General features: G+C 42.6%; 1 protein-coding gene across 5 annotated transcripts in view; it reads left to right on the top strand.

Annotated features, from left to right (window-relative positions):
• Positions 1–15229, top strand: part of arhgef16 (Rho guanine nucleotide exchange factor (GEF) 16) — a 57413-nt gene that overhangs the window by 40458 nt on the left and 1726 nt on the right. For 2 of the 5 annotated variants that reach the window (XM_056384526.1, XM_056384527.1), the window contains exons 3-16: positions 528–773; positions 911–4122; positions 4736–5375; positions 5978–6029; positions 6982–7145; positions 7528–7584; positions 8959–9119; positions 10267–10419; positions 10514–10643; positions 11932–12006; positions 12133–12225; positions 12586–12737; positions 13597–13779; positions 14017–14087. In XM_056384526.1, the coding sequence (XP_056240501.1) occupies positions 4803–5375; positions 5978–6029; positions 6982–7145; positions 7528–7584; positions 8959–9119; positions 10267–10419; positions 10514–10643; positions 11932–12006; positions 12133–12225; positions 12586–12737; positions 13597–13779; positions 14017–14087 (1864 nt within the window). In that variant the 5' untranslated portion in view covers positions 528–773; positions 911–4122; positions 4736–4802. The remainder of the gene's footprint in view (positions 1–527; positions 774–910; positions 4123–4735; positions 5376–5977; positions 6030–6981; positions 7146–7527; positions 7585–8958; positions 9120–10266; positions 10420–10513; positions 10644–11931; positions 12007–12132; positions 12226–12585; positions 12738–13596; positions 13780–14016; positions 14088–15229) is intronic. The other 3 variants (XM_056384529.1, XM_056384528.1, XM_056384530.1) reach the window with 3 other exon arrangements.

Genomic DNA, 15229 nt, shown 5'->3' with positions numbered 1-15229 from the left:
GGAGGTTTATAGTAAGGCTAAAGCCTTACCCCCCCCCCCCCACTCCCCTTATGACTGCTCCATTGACCTCCTTTCCCAGGGCTTCTTTACCCTCCAGCCATCTTTACAATCTGTCGCACCCTGAGAAGGAGGCGATAGAGGAGTACAAACGCAAATCCCTATCTGCCGGTCTCATTCGACCCTCATCATCCCCTGTTGGTGCCGGATTCTTTTTTGTCCAAAAGAAGGACAAATCTCTCCATCCATGCATTGATTATCATAGTCTTAATGACATAACAGTCAAGAATAAATATCCCCTTCCGCTCATGGACTCTGCTTTTGAACCCCTCCACAATGCCAAGATTTTCACAAAATTAGACCTCCGCAACGCTTACCACCTTGTCCTCATCCGTGAAGGTGATGAACGGAAAACCACCTTTAATACCCCCCCCTCGGCCACTTTAAGTACCTCATCATGCCCTTTGGTCGTTCACCCCGACCCAGGTCCACCTAACTGTTTATTTGTCCCTGATTCTGCTTGTTCCCAGGTTCTTCAGTGGGGCCACTCTTCCAAGCTGGCTTGTCATCCTAGAGCCCACAGAACTCCGACTTTCATCTGTAGAAGGTTCTGGTGGCCCACCATCACTCAGGACACCCGATCCTTCATTTCCTCCTGTGCCGTGGCAAGACTTCACATCAGGCTCTGGCCAGGTTGCTACGCCCCCTTCTCATACCTGCCTGTCCATGGTCCCACATCGCCGTGAATTTTGTCACCAGCCTGCCACTGTCATAAGGTAACACTGTGATCCTTACCATTTTGGAACGGTTCTCAAAGTGTATGCATTTTCTCCCTCTGCCCAAGTTACCGCTGTGGCTCTGTTGGTGACGCATGTGTTCCGCATTCATGGGATCTCTGTGATCATTGTTTCAGACCGTTCTCCTCACAGGTATGGAAAGCATTCTGTCAGGCTTTGGGGGCGTCACCAAGTTTGTCATCCAGTTTCCATCCCCAGAACAATGGCCAGACAGAGAGAGCCAACCAAGATCTGGAGTCAGCCCTGTGCTGCATCATGGCCTGTCACCCTGCCTCCTGAAGCCTTCACCTGCCTTGGATCGAGTATGCCCACAACACCATGACCAACGCCTCCACGGGTATGTCCCCATTAGTGGCATTGGTGGGGTTCCAGCCCCCCTGTTCCCTCCCAGGAAGGTGAAGTGGATGTCCCCTGCGTCCAGGGGAGTATTTCCATTTTATGTTACTGTATACTTCCACCCCTACATTTCAGAGAGAAATACTTTTAACTCCACTACATTTATCTCACGGCTTTAGTTACAAGTTACCTGTAAGACAAAGATTTAACACTATGGAAAACATAGCAAGCTTTTTAAAATACAAAATTTCAAAAATTCAGATGCCTGGATTGTTAACAGCTCATGATCAGCAAACGATTTCCCCCTGTAAACTTCTCATATGGTTCTCATAAGTTAATTGAATGTTCAAATTATCCAATATCTCATCAAAAAAATCATAGACTGCGGACGGAAAAAGTCCAAAAACTGAAAACAGATTTGTGTATCTAAACTATATACATTGACAATCAGCTAATTCATTCAATTTCACAGAGAATGGATTTCTGTAAATTTGTAAGACACACACATACTTTCAGTATCTTGTTGTATCAATATCAGTATCAGTATGATGTTTTTCTGTACTGGTATGGGATGTGATCCAAAAAGCCATACAATTTCCCACATCTCTAGTAAGGTTAGCTGGGCCAGGCAGCCCAGTTCTGGATCATCAATTGCCATCTCCTCTTCTCCTTTTCATCACACAGAAAGCGGCAAAATGACAACTGAATCATTTTTTTGAACTCAGATCAGTTCAAACAACACAGGTCAGCACCAGGACCAAGCACAACATCCTACAAGCTGTATAGCACTGCCCCAAACTGCTACACCAGCTTTGGAGGATCTTGAAGGTCCTTTGGAGGAGAGGAAAACAGCAGTGGCGTATTGTAGAGGGAGTGTGAATCATAAAAGAGGAGGACTTTAGGAATATCAGCCATGTCATTGGTTAGCATTGGTTGGAAGGCAAGATTGTTTTCAGCATTCTAGCCAAGCAACTGGCTGATTTCTTCCTCAAGAATGGATACATAGACCCTTCAGTGTACCAGGCTGTCTAGAGCGTACAGTGGTCAGACAGCTGCTCAGAGAAGCCAAGAGAGCAGGGGTGACTTGGTTGTGCTGTGGTTAGCGCTGGCCAATGCATATGGCTTTATGCCCCACAAGCTGGTGCTGGAGACGTGAGAGAGGCACCATATTCCATTCACAGTAAAAGACCTCATCCTGGATTAATACAGTGATTTCAACCTGAGGGTCTCAGCAGGCCCAACAACTTCTGAGTTTGGCGGTGGGAATCATCACAGGCTGCACCATGTCTATAATCCTGTTTGCCCTGGTGATGAACATGTTGGTGAAATCAGCTGACCCAGGGTGCAGAGGCCCAAAGTCCAACTCAGGGATCCACCAACCAACAATTTGCGCATTCATGGATGACCTAACAGTGACCACTGAGTCAGTGCCAGGAGGCAGATGGATCCTGAATGGCCTTGAGAGGCTGATGGAATAGGCCAGGATAGAAATCAAGGTCTTTGGTTTTGAAGAGAGGTTTTATTTCTCTATCAAAGCATCTACTACAACAGTTTCAAGCATACAGCATCTACCAGAAAAGCTGCAAGGAGTTGGAGAGGTGCTTGAAAGAAGTCGACAAGACAGGCCTTCCAGGAAAATTCAAAGCATGGATCTATCAACATGGGATTCTGCCTAGGATCCTGTGACCACTGCTTCTTTATGAGTTTCCAATCTCCACCATTTCAGACCTGGAATGGAGAGTCTACCATTTCCTGAGAAGATGGCTAGGCTCCTCCTCAAATCCATTGAGGAGGACTTCTGGTCTTGTAAAGAAGGGAAGTGCTGCAACTTAGAGAGTCCACAGACCCGAAAGTTGCTGGGGCAGGGGTAGCAGTCAAGACTGGCAGGAAGTGGAGAGCAGATGTTGCAGTTGGGCACAGTAATGACTACGCCATGCAGTCCTGGTGGGAACAGTGGCTAGAGGAAGGGCAGGGCCAGGAACAGTCGCGTCCCCTCAGTATGAAAAGGCCCAGCAAAAAGACAACTGGTCCAGAGAGAAGTGAAAGCTACTATAGAGGAGAACCAGCAGAGCAATGGGAATGAGACATCAAGGCGCTTGGACCAAATGGAACAAGTTACGGAGAGAAAGATCTCATGAACTGACCTTAGACAAGCTCAAAAATTTTCAGATTTGGAATCTTATTTGTTTAATTTCAGATACATTTTGAACATACATGAATATATCTGTTAATTATAACCAGATCATACCACTATCAAAGGAGTTTAACACTACAATTTAAGAAATATAAGAAATTATAAAAGAATTATTTGGGACCCATTGAATTTCCCAGGGACCCACTAAAATCACCACCTGTGGGTCCCGGGGACTCACTACATTGAAAACCTATCAACATCACTGACTCTCGTCTGTAAGCTAATGTCTCCTGTTAACCACCAGAGGGACCCAAAGAGCTGTTGCCATTCAGGTAGATAGGATGTCAATAAACAGAGAGAAAGATTTTCAATGGAAGGTAAAAAGGAGAGTTTATTTTTCTTGTATTTGATAACGATTTAAACTATGTGGTGAGGTATAACTGTTTAAAATGAATTTGATTGACATTTGAAAACTGGTGGAGTTCCATGTGGACAAGCAGGACTGGACAGTAGAAACAGAAACATCTGTAAAATTCAAATATTGCGCTGCTTTTCTGTGGAGAGTTGCTTCTTTAGCAGCGAGTATTTGGCTGCTTTTATCTAAACTGGCCCTCTCCTATGATTGATAGACACTCACCTGTAGTGACGTAGTCAGCGAAGCTTAATGGGCGCCTTCAAACAGGAGGAGGAAGTGAGTGAGTAAGAAGAAATATGTGACAGAGCGGAGCGAAGGACCAGAGCTGCTGCTACAGCTGCACTTCTCCTCTCTCTGGACAGCAGCTGTCGCATACTTCACACTTCTTTCTGATATCATTTAATACGGAAGCCGACCGGTGTTTGTACGCTCAACTCACACAGGTAAGACAGCTGCTACACAGCTCAGTGTCGTGGTTGCTGAACTGCGTGTCACCTCGCTGTTTAGAACCATGGGAATGTGAGGCAGACATTTTTTTCTCCCACCCTAATCCGTCTTTAAGCAGCATACTTATTGGAGATTCAAACTCAACAAAAAAAAACAAGCTAATGTTTTATTTGGCTCTTTGTGTCATAACAGTAGGTTATATATTCTAAACCAAGCAAGTTTCTTACACTATGTAATGAATGTAATTTTAAGATTACCACAATAATATGTTTATAGGGGTGAGGCTTGCATAATGTGCAAGTGTGTCTCCACTTGACCTCATACTCTTTGCACAGGGCAGGTCAGGAGTATTGTATCTTGTAGCTTGTGTGGTGCACAGATTTGTTGGAGCAGATCTCTATATGATGTGTTGGAGTGTGTAGGAATCAGCTGTGAGTCTCTGGTTGATTCCCTTGATATGAGTTTGAGGACTGACAACTGGCTGCTCTCTCCGACTCACTGTGTGAGTGGGGAACTGGATCGTGCTTTAAGCTCCCTTCTTTGATGGGATGAGTCCCTTATTTCTCTTGGTTATTCATGTAAAGGCTGTATTTTCTCCCTCCTCTTCAGATTCCTCTGATGTTGTAGGTTTTGTAGCACTCAGTAGACTGGGCCGTGATCACGCCAGGAGGACGCCATGTCCCAAAGCCGGTCAGACAACTGCACGGGCGACCAGGCCCCTCTAGTTCTGGAGAGCCACTTCTCCACAGAACTACATATATCTGAGCCAGGTGATGATTGCTGCCAGTCAGAAAGTCCCTCCACACCCCAACATGAAATATCCACACCCAAAGAAGATGAAGTAGACAGGCTTGTGGTGCCTCAGCAGGTGGTCTTGAGCACCCAGAGTCCTGCAGGACTGAAGGTTGGCACTCATCAACTCATCCCCAAGAGTTTAGCCACGGCTAGCCGACATAAAACCCGCCACCACACTACCGTGGTGACGTTCCCAGTGGGACTGGAGCACTCCAGCAGTGGGACCCGGAGCCGACATTCAACCCAGGGGCCAGATTTGTCCTGGGAGGATTATGACAGTGATGGAGATGGTTTTGCTTTGAGGAGGAACCGCAGGAACAAGTCGTACAGAGCAGCTGTGACCAGCCTGGATATTGAAGCCATAGCAGCAGGACAAGGGGCTATGGCCGTGCTGAAACCTGTCAGAGAGGGCAGAGCACCCAGTCCTGGTCCAGCTCGCAGCCCTGGACGCAAGGTGAATATGCCGGGGGGGTCGGGGATCAAAGGGCAATGTTGTACTCTGTCCACTTACCATAAACTCATAGTAAAGTAAATGGAATTTGACATGCAGTTGGCTAATTACAAAAACTGTAAAAAGATCATTTTTTATCCTGTGATCTGGTGGATATTATCCTTTGAATATTTCAGAATGAAGGGTTCAGGTGCAGTCCTTCTCCAGCAATAAAGTCATCTATATTTGAAATAAATTCATTTATTTAGAAAGGCATTACAGCATTCTTTGATTTTGAACAAAACTGACTGAAGAAAAGACTGATATTGATTTCAGTGCCAATATGTTCTTAAGATGAAAACAGAGCTAATAATCTCATAGGTCACAGCCAGCGTAGCCAATAGTGTCAAATGTTCCTCTAGTCATAGAGATGATGGCAACTGTTTCCTTTCCTCCAGACCAGTGCTAGTGTTGAGTAAGATCTCCTAGGGTTTTTACCAGTTTATAATTAAAAAATGCTAAATTGAAGGATTGAAAGAAAGAGGCAGTGCTTAAGAGAGATTAAAAAAAAGAGTATCATTGATGCACAAGTATTCCAAAGTGATAAACTGCTGTCTCCCCTGCAGCGAACCTTCGGGAGAAAGAGGAACCAGAAGCAACGTGGATCCTTCAAAGACGGTATGTTCACTAATGTGTCACTCTGTCCACCACTCTAAATTTGACTACAAGACTGCAAATAGCTAGGAAATGACAATGACATTTGGTGTTTTTTTTCTTTTTTTGATTGCAAAGTAAATACATGTTGTGGAACTTCAATGTGGATTTGATATGTGGACGCCATAATCTCCTAGTCATAGCTCAGAAAAGATTCCATAAGGCAACAGGAGAGAGCCAAACAGGAAATTATTCACTCTGTACACTCCCAGCATGCTGAGTGTCTGTTGAATCCTGAAGGTGGATACTTGTCCTGCACCTTCACACACTGACACGTCTATATTTTGATAAGTGGTTTTTCATAAGCAGTTTTCAGTTCTAATTATGTGGATTTGAGAATTGTTTACTGTTTACTTGTCTCACTGGACAAAAAGCTCTGTCTAAAGATGTTAACATTAATCTAATAATCACATTTAACACAGAGAATCCAACCTGTGACCGTTCACTAACTTAATCTTCATTCAACCTCATCATTATCATTCTGCCAATGAGACACTCCAGGCAGAAACCTGTATTTAAACCTAACTCACTGTCAGATGCATTCTCACCTCCATGCTATAATTTTCAAAGTTATTGTATGTTATCATGAATTGAATTCCACCTCTGCTTTTAGAATTTCCTACTCTTTACAGAACACCTACAATTACTTTCTTTCAATACATCAGACAGATGTGGGTGAATAGCAGGATTCTGTGTAGGCTCATTATGAGATTAATGTTTCAGTTTAAAAAAACAGGTATTTTCATCCTTTAAACTGTGTATTTTAGAATTTGCAATGGGCTTCTGTGGCGATGAAAAAATGTGATTGTGATGTGAAAGTCACATGAATCCCAACTGCAAAAGCATGCACACTGAGACAGATGTGATAGTTCAGTTTGTTGATTTGTTGATTTGTCGATGTTGATGCGATCCACAGCTACACCGTGCCTCTACCAGGAGATCCGTGAGCGTGGGCTGCACTCCACCAACCAGGATGAGTTGCTGGATGACTTTGTGGTGGTGGAGCCTCCTGTGGAGGACCAGGGCATCGTGGTGAAGAGCTACCGGCCAGCACAGCTCACCTGGAGCCAGCTACCACAGGTAAACCTCTAACCATCCTGACATGCAAAGTGTGAGCAAACAAGTGCACATGTACTGTATATGAATCCATTTCAGTCTTCACTTCCTTCAGCAGACAACACTGACAGCCAGTGTGTTGGTCTTCTGATGAAATATTGTTCTTTCTTTGCTCTTTAACTTTCCTTTTTTTTTTATATGAAAAAGTCTTACTGTTCTTCATAAACTAAGAACGTCCACACTCCATGACCCCGTGTAGAAATGCTGTCGGAACATACACTGAGCCTGTGTGACAGCCTGGAGATGTTTGGAGACATTTTTTTTTAAATCATTTTCATCATTTTCAAAACAAACTTTATAACGTGTGAGAGCTCCACATTGGTTTCTTTTTACATCTCTTCCAAAGGTGAAGGACACAGGAGTCCTGACAATGATCTCACCTCAGGAGAGAAAGAGACAAGAGGTGAGGTGTTTGCTTACACACAGAAACACATAGAAACATGCACTTTAAGAAAACCAAGACAAAACAAGATGTGATACAAATAATTACACAGCAATGTGATTACAACTAAGACTCAGACTGTTACTGGAATAATAAAACTCTGTAGTAGTAGTCATTAATAGTTTTTATTATTTGGTTCTCCAGTCATTTGGTATTGCACTTCCATACGTAATACAAATTTAAAAAAGAACAATCAAAATGTATGCAACAGAGGCTGTGATACCGGAAGTTTTAGTCCCTTAAAAACACTGGATCCTACATTTCCCATAGTGCAACTCACTCGCATTCCACTCCCTGCTTCTTAAATGTGTTATCTTGGTGTAACAACAAAGCCAGTTACATTTCATTAGAAACTCCTGGAAAGCAACTGAACATCACAGACTGATACCAGCTACATAGTGTTACACTATCTGAGGGTGGATTTTCCCTTTTGCAAATTGTCTTCACAAACCGTCTAACAGCAGATGTTGTGTCAATACCAAAGGTCCACCCTGTGTGCACTATAAGTCCCTGCAGAAGGCCACACCCTGCCAGTGTAATCACACTCAGGTGGTTGTCTCGCTCTGTTGTACCTTTGGTCGCCACGTGTCTAGTTTTAGTGTGCACCAGATTAAGTTACACTGCTTTACTAAATATTGACACTGTCATACAGAAAGAACTACAGCTACAAATCAACCACTGCTGATGTGTCATCCATTTCTGGTGGCTTCTGGTATATTTCTGTCATTCATTGGGATTAATGGTAAACCATTCCTCTTGAGTACATAGAGGAAGTTTCTGTGGGGGCTAAAACATCAGACTTTTGTGTCACTCAGTATCAAATCATACATTCACCATTTTGCACCAGTATTCAACATGCAGGGAGACGTTTGTCATAGAGGAGAGAAGAGATTCAGATTTCTCCACCAATAGCAAACTCAATAAACCAGAATACATTGCAGCCATAGCATGTGTTTTATTTTGTGTCAGGGACTTGTCTGTTTTACATTGGTGATTTTGAAGAACTCCTTCGCTGCTTTGCTCCTTCCACCAAGCATCTAACCTACAACTGAATGCAAAGAGTAGTGGCCATTTTGCTGGGCATTGTTGGACAAAGGAATTCTGGGAAATGTAGAGCATCACTAAATCACACATGAGAAAAAACAAGTGAAGGAAGTGGGTTCAGTTAAAAGTAAATAAAAAACTGACATGATATCATGACAAAATAACTTCAGAACCCCAAAGGGAGAATTCTTCCCCTTTTTAAAGGTTGGAGCTGAAATTCAAGTACATGTTACATATGTTAATGGTTCCTCCACATGCATGTTCATTTGGGTATGTGTGATCATTTCACAGGCTATTTTTGAGATAATCACCTCGGAGCATTCGTACCTGCACAGCCTGGGCATTCTGGTGCGTCACTTCAAGAGCAACGAAGCACTAAGGAAAACCATGACGGCTACAGAGCACCATCACCTCTTCTCCAACATCTCTGTCATCCAGCAAGTCAGCCAGCGGTGGGCACAGCACGCTCATAGTCTTACATGTGTGTGTTTGTGCCTGTGCGTGATGGAAAAATGGTTGTGCAGTATGTTCACCACCTTGTAGAAAAGGATCTGATGATGCTATCAGTGTGTGAAACAGTGCACTGGGCTGTTGGTTTATCTGCTCTACAGATTTTAGATGGGGGTGTGTGTGTGTGTGTGTGTGTGTGTGTGTGTGTGTGTGTGTGTGTGTGTGTGTGTGTGTGTGTGTGTGTGTGTGTGTGTGTGTGTGTGGTGTGTGTGTGTGTGTGTGTGTGTGTGTGTGTGTGTGTTGTGTGTGTGTGTGTGTGTGTGTTACATTGTTTTCCCACTGAGATTCAGTTTCAAGTGGATAATAGGTTGCCTGAAAGTTTCAGGTAGAGCATTTGCCCTTTGCATGTCTCTAGTATCCTGTAGGCTCCGTCAACATGTTAAAACATGCTAGCTAAACTGGTTCTGCTGCCTGAGGAGTATTCCTGGCTTGAGAGCTTGTGTGTTGCTCTGTGCATTGCTGGCTACTTTATTTTGGATTAAAATAGATTCTGCTCTAGCAGCGAGGGAGGAAGAGCCCGTCTGGCTTTGATCCTCTTGTTGTCTTTTTCAAGGTAAAACAGAATGTGTGAAAGTAGAAGGCAGAAGTTCTCTGCCTGTGTCTGACTCATGTCTGACTTACAGTCTCTGTGTTTGAATGTGTGTCCTGTAGTTGCCGAGGTTGGGCTGTTGTTTAGGTTTCATTTTACTCCTTTTTGTTAAAAAGGCACTTTGCAAGGGTGGGATTGAAAGTCATTCAAGTCAGTGGAGTCAGAAGGGACCAGCTGCATCAGTGTGATGAAGTTAAAATTAGAGTTTATGTTACTTTAGTGTTTTGGGATGTTGGAAAGTTAATACATTTTTCAGTATCAACTGAGTTAAAAGAAGAACACGCCTTTCGCTTCAGAAATGACAGGCTCAAAAACAATTGCTTCCAGTGATACAATAGTTACAAACATTACTTAACATTAACTTAACAGGGACACACTAAAGTAAATAGGCTTCAGTTCAGCCTCAACATACCCCTCTCATATCTGTGTGTATTCTGCTCAGGTAATTAGTCTGCGGAAGGAAAAACATCGTCCTCACTTCCTCACTTCTCCATTTTCAGGTTTTTTGAGGACCTTGAACGGCGTCACTATGACAACCCAGTGATTCGAGACATTAGCGATATTGTTCAGAACCACGCTGCACACCACTTTGAACCCTACATTGTCTACTGCTCCAACGAGACCTTCCAGCAGAGGACACTGCAGAAGCTGCTGTGAGTAGCACAACAAACTGTTCCATGCTGCTGGGTTTCTGCAGCAACACACAGCAGGACGAGCTAAACTTCCCTTTTTCTTTGTGTCTCAAAGGACCAGCAACAGCGCGTTCAAAGAGACCCTGAAGCAAATTGAAGGGAGCAGTGAATGCGGCGGCCTCCCCATGATCTCTTTCCTCATCCTTCCTATGCAGCGAGTGACCAGACTGCCCCTGCTGCTGGATGTTAGTGTAACCTTTACTTTCCTACATGCACAGCTCTCAAACCTAACACTGAAGCAGTGTGAGACTTGTGACAGCAGGTGTGTGCTTGGAGAATGAGGGACTTTTTATATATATTATTATATGATATACCAAGGCACATACAAACAATATAATTATCGATTACAACTTAGAAGCCTTGAATGTCCCTGGCTTCTGTTAAAAAAAAAAAAGTTGTACCAGAATATAGCTGAGTAACAATATAGCAAATAAGAATCCCCTTAAGAAAAGGGGAGGGGGTAAATAAATGACTGATGGATGTACATGAGTAATATATCTTGTCCCTTTGCAGTCTAATAGCAAGTTAGCCTTTCCATTTCAAAGATATCATAAGTAATGTTAATCCAATCATCGGTTGTTTTGTACTTTTGGTTTTAGCCCCCTTCTAGTGATGTGTTTGTGCCAGCAGCGCCTCGAATCCGGAGCAGCTATCTGACCTCAGAGATTCTCAAGTTTAAATCATCAATCTGGGGAACTTTTTCCGAAACCTTGTGAACCTCCTGTCAGAATGGGCTCAGTATTGAGCAATATTGACCAGGATATATGATCATGCTTTGCTCCAGCAACTGTAGTGTAGTGTTTTAGTAAAATTAGTCTTTTGAACAGGAGGAAGCAAGAAAAGAAGAATATGAAGTTTCCATTGTAGTTCTCACACATTTTTCCATCCCTCCTCAACTATATTTAGGTTTCCCTACCTTTCCCGTTTTTGTTTTACATACAATGAGTTATATTTTGTATGTTGTAAACCCTTGCAAAGTTGTGATGTTCTTATGGTTTGAATTCAAAACATATGCCTTTACAAAGACCTTAAGCAGAACATTATCTAGTTCTGTTTATTTAATTTTTCAATGTGACGCCAGACTTGAAGAAATCTGTAAAAATTATTATTTTTGAAGCCATGTTGCACCATCTGAAAACTTTGACAGCCTATTTTTAACAGTTTTGTGATTATAGCATTGTTCCATAAATTAAAATCCACAGATTTCCAAGATAGATTAGAAAAACCTGTTTGTTGATTACAACTTGAACTGGAAGCTCCCCTGTTTTTGCAGCCTCTGCCGTTCAAGTTTTTTGAGTTGATTGGAAGACGCAGAACAACTGCAAATGAATATTTTCCAAGAGATAGATTATGCATGTATGATGCATCTAAATGCTTAACGGATGTTTTTTCTATTTGGATTTAGGAACTTCATATTCAAACTGATGTCAGAAGTGAATAACCGGCTTTCATGACTTTGTTTTCTCCTTACAGACAATCTGCCAGAAAACTCCAGACAAGACAGCGGAGTACTTTGCTGCTGTTTGGGCTCTTCACGCCATCAGCAAGGTAGAGATGCTGAATCTCCAGCTCTTTGGTGACCGGATGAAAGGGGACTGTGAAGCTGAGTGTTTTTAAGCTCATGATTGTCATTAATTTTTATATAATGTTATTATTAACGTCTTATCTCAACAGTTGGTCACTAGCTGCAATGATGGAGCAAGGCGGATGGAGAGGACAGAGCAGATGTACACCATCCAGAAACAGATGGATTTTGGTAAAATCAAGGTGAGGCAGACCATATATTCTAGTAAGAATACAGTCAATGGAGCGTTTTATTGAGGGAAGTCTTTAGTCTTTAGAAGTGTATTAACGAGTGCATTAAAGCCGACGTTTACATGATTTTAAGATCAATTTTTATTCATCCTCCCAGATGTTCTCAAAGGCACAGAGTGAGTGGCTTTGACCCTGGCTGGAGAGATAATGATAATGAAAATATAAATATGGTATAGCGGTTGTACGGTTTGTACGGTTTGTACCACCCCTGCCTAATTTTCAGCCCGGAAAAACCCTGGTAATAACGCAAATCCATTAGAAGAAAACGCCTTGGTCCAGTTTGCTGACCTGATAAATTTCGTGTCTTCACAGCCATTTCCTCTGGTGTCATCATCGCGGTGGCTGAAGAAGCGTGGCGAGCTGGCCGTCTCCACGGAGGAGCTCAGCATCTGGAGGGCTTTCAGCAACAGGAGCTACTACCTCTTTCTCTTCAATGATGTACTGATCGTTACCAAGAAGAAGAGGTCAGTGGGTCAAAAATACACAGAATTCCTTTTGAATATTATTCCCTTAAATTCAGTTTCATATTCACATAAATGTCAGTAAATATTCTCCATAATGTCAAAATAATGACAGTCAGTGAGGTGTACAGTCTGTTGGGATCCCCTCAGATGCGTTCAGCCTCCTGTAAGATCCTGCTGAGGGGTAAGCATTAGAAACAATGAAAGCAGAGCTGGAAGCTGAAGCATTAATGTGTCTCTCACTGAACACATCACTTTTTCAAATAAAAAAGAGCCTCGTAGGGACTCTGGTAAACTGGGCGGCTAGAGAAGACAAACTTCATAATTACACCCAGTTTATTTTTCATTTCATCTCTCCTGGTGGGTCCAGCTGCTGGCTGGCAGGGGACATCAGAAACAGAGAGAGGAAGAGGACAGAAAGGAGAGAGAGAATGGATGTGGTGTGTGCATACTTGAGATTCTTCAATCTTGCGTTCAGCATGTTAGCTTGACTGTTGACTTTCTGTTTTGAGTTAGGGAGAAAGCAAACAATGTCAGCTCAGTGGAAGGAGTGACCACAACACTGGAGTCATTTTGAGGGTTGTAAAGTCCACACTGTGACCTGGTCTTCGGGTGGTAATATGGAGGAAATGCTATTAGCAGATAGTCAAGGAATGTAGTTTTGTTTGCTTTTTGTTTACTTTGCTTTATGTACGATTGTAGCTGGGTTTAGCTGCACTATAATTTGTGAAAATGTCATTTAAAGTCACATTATTTGTGTGATTTCTGCATGTTGCGGCCAGAGAATAACATTTTTTTTTATCTGGTTAAAAAAAATACGCAAAAAAAATTACATTTTGGTAAACACTGTCTCTAAATCCAGTGAGGAGAGCTTTGTGGTGATGGACTATGCCACTTTGGAGAATGTGGAGGTGGAGGTTGGAGAGGACGCTGAGGAACGGACGTCTCCGCCTGCCAAGAACAGCCACTATCTTTCCTTCAAACTGCTGATGAGCAGGAACAGCGAGGGCAGATCAGAGCACATCTCCCTGGTGGCCGATTCAAGGTACAGCCATGAATACTGGCCTCTGGGAAACTTGCTCCCATTGTTCTCATGCATGACCTGGAAACAAGATCTAATATTTTGTGTCTGGCTCCCTCTACTGATGGAAGTCTGAACACCAACCTAAAGTGTTCCCATGCATTTAGTTCATTCATAAGAAACAGACTTTTTTGTCTTATCACATGTACAGTGTGCACACATGTACATATTTAACTAAGCTTTCTTGTCTCTGTTGCCAAGGATGGACCGGGCCCGTTGGATAGTTGCTCTTACAGAGCACGAGCAGGCAGGTGTCTTCACCTGTACAGATGGTAAGTCGGTCTGTTTTATTTACCAAGAGTATCATTCTTTGAAATACACAAAGTTAACTCTGAGTTTGACCTTCATTTTCAGTGTGACAACTAATAAGAAATCTGTTCTCTTTCCTCTCATGTGTAAATTATTCCTTGGTCACGAGAGCCTTCAATAGTTGGTTAATGCAGTGTGTTGTGTAAAAAAACAGACAGTTTGGGTTCATTTTCCATTTCAAATGAGTCTGCAACGATTTAAAATACAATCTTGTTCACACACATATCATACCTGCTTAGTTTCTCCCTTCTCCCAGACTTATGACCTATTTCCCGATGTTTTCTTGATCTGTGTGAACCCTGACCAAGCAGTAAAGTCCAAGGAGCTCCCTGTAGACCTCTGCAATAAAATTGTGGCAAGGAACAATTCTGGAAAAGGTCTCTGGCTGTTCTTGAACGGCCCAGCCAAAGCCCAGACTTAAACCCCATAAAATATCTGTGGAGAGACCTGAAGTTCAAACTCTTCCCATCTAATCTGACAAGGCTTTAGATGATCTGCCAGGAGGAATGGGACAAACTGCCCACATCCAGGTGTGCAAAGCTCCGAGAGACTTAACCAAGAAGCTCAAAGCGATAATTGCTGCCAACGTGAGCTCTACCAAGTGCTGAGCTGAAGGGCCTGAATACTTTAGTGACTACTACAAGTTTTGATTTTTAATATATTTGGGAAAAATTCTAAATACATGTTTCAACTTTATTATAGGTTATTGAATTTTGACTGAGGCAAAATTTTAACATTTATCCATTTAGAATTAAATCTACAACACAATACAGTATGCACAAAGTGAGGGGGTCGGAACACTTTCTAAAGCCACTCTATGTACCAAACATCCACAGTATGAACTTCAAGACATGACAGATGTGACGCGATCGTTCAGACTCCTACAGACTGGGCCTTAGTATCCAATATGTCTGTAAGCCAAACATGCAGTTTTTATTAAACTAAATTAAAGCAGTGATCTTGTTGACACCGCTACACAGCCTTCTGTTACTCACTGTTAAAGTTAAAACAAAACCATTACACAAGCAACACTCACAGTGGGTGTGTGCTGATGTTTAAGAGTGTGTGATATCTCTGACATTTGATATCGTTATCAAAGGGTGTG

This window comes from Seriola aureovittata, chromosome 9, assembly GCF_021018895.1.
Source record: "Seriola aureovittata isolate HTS-2021-v1 ecotype China chromosome 9, ASM2101889v1, whole genome shotgun sequence".
Classification (NCBI taxonomy): Eukaryota; Metazoa; Chordata; class Actinopteri; order Carangiformes; family Carangidae; genus Seriola; species Seriola aureovittata.
The sequence above is the reverse complement of the archived record's forward strand: the minus strand, read 5'-3'. Positions and strand labels throughout refer to the sequence as shown.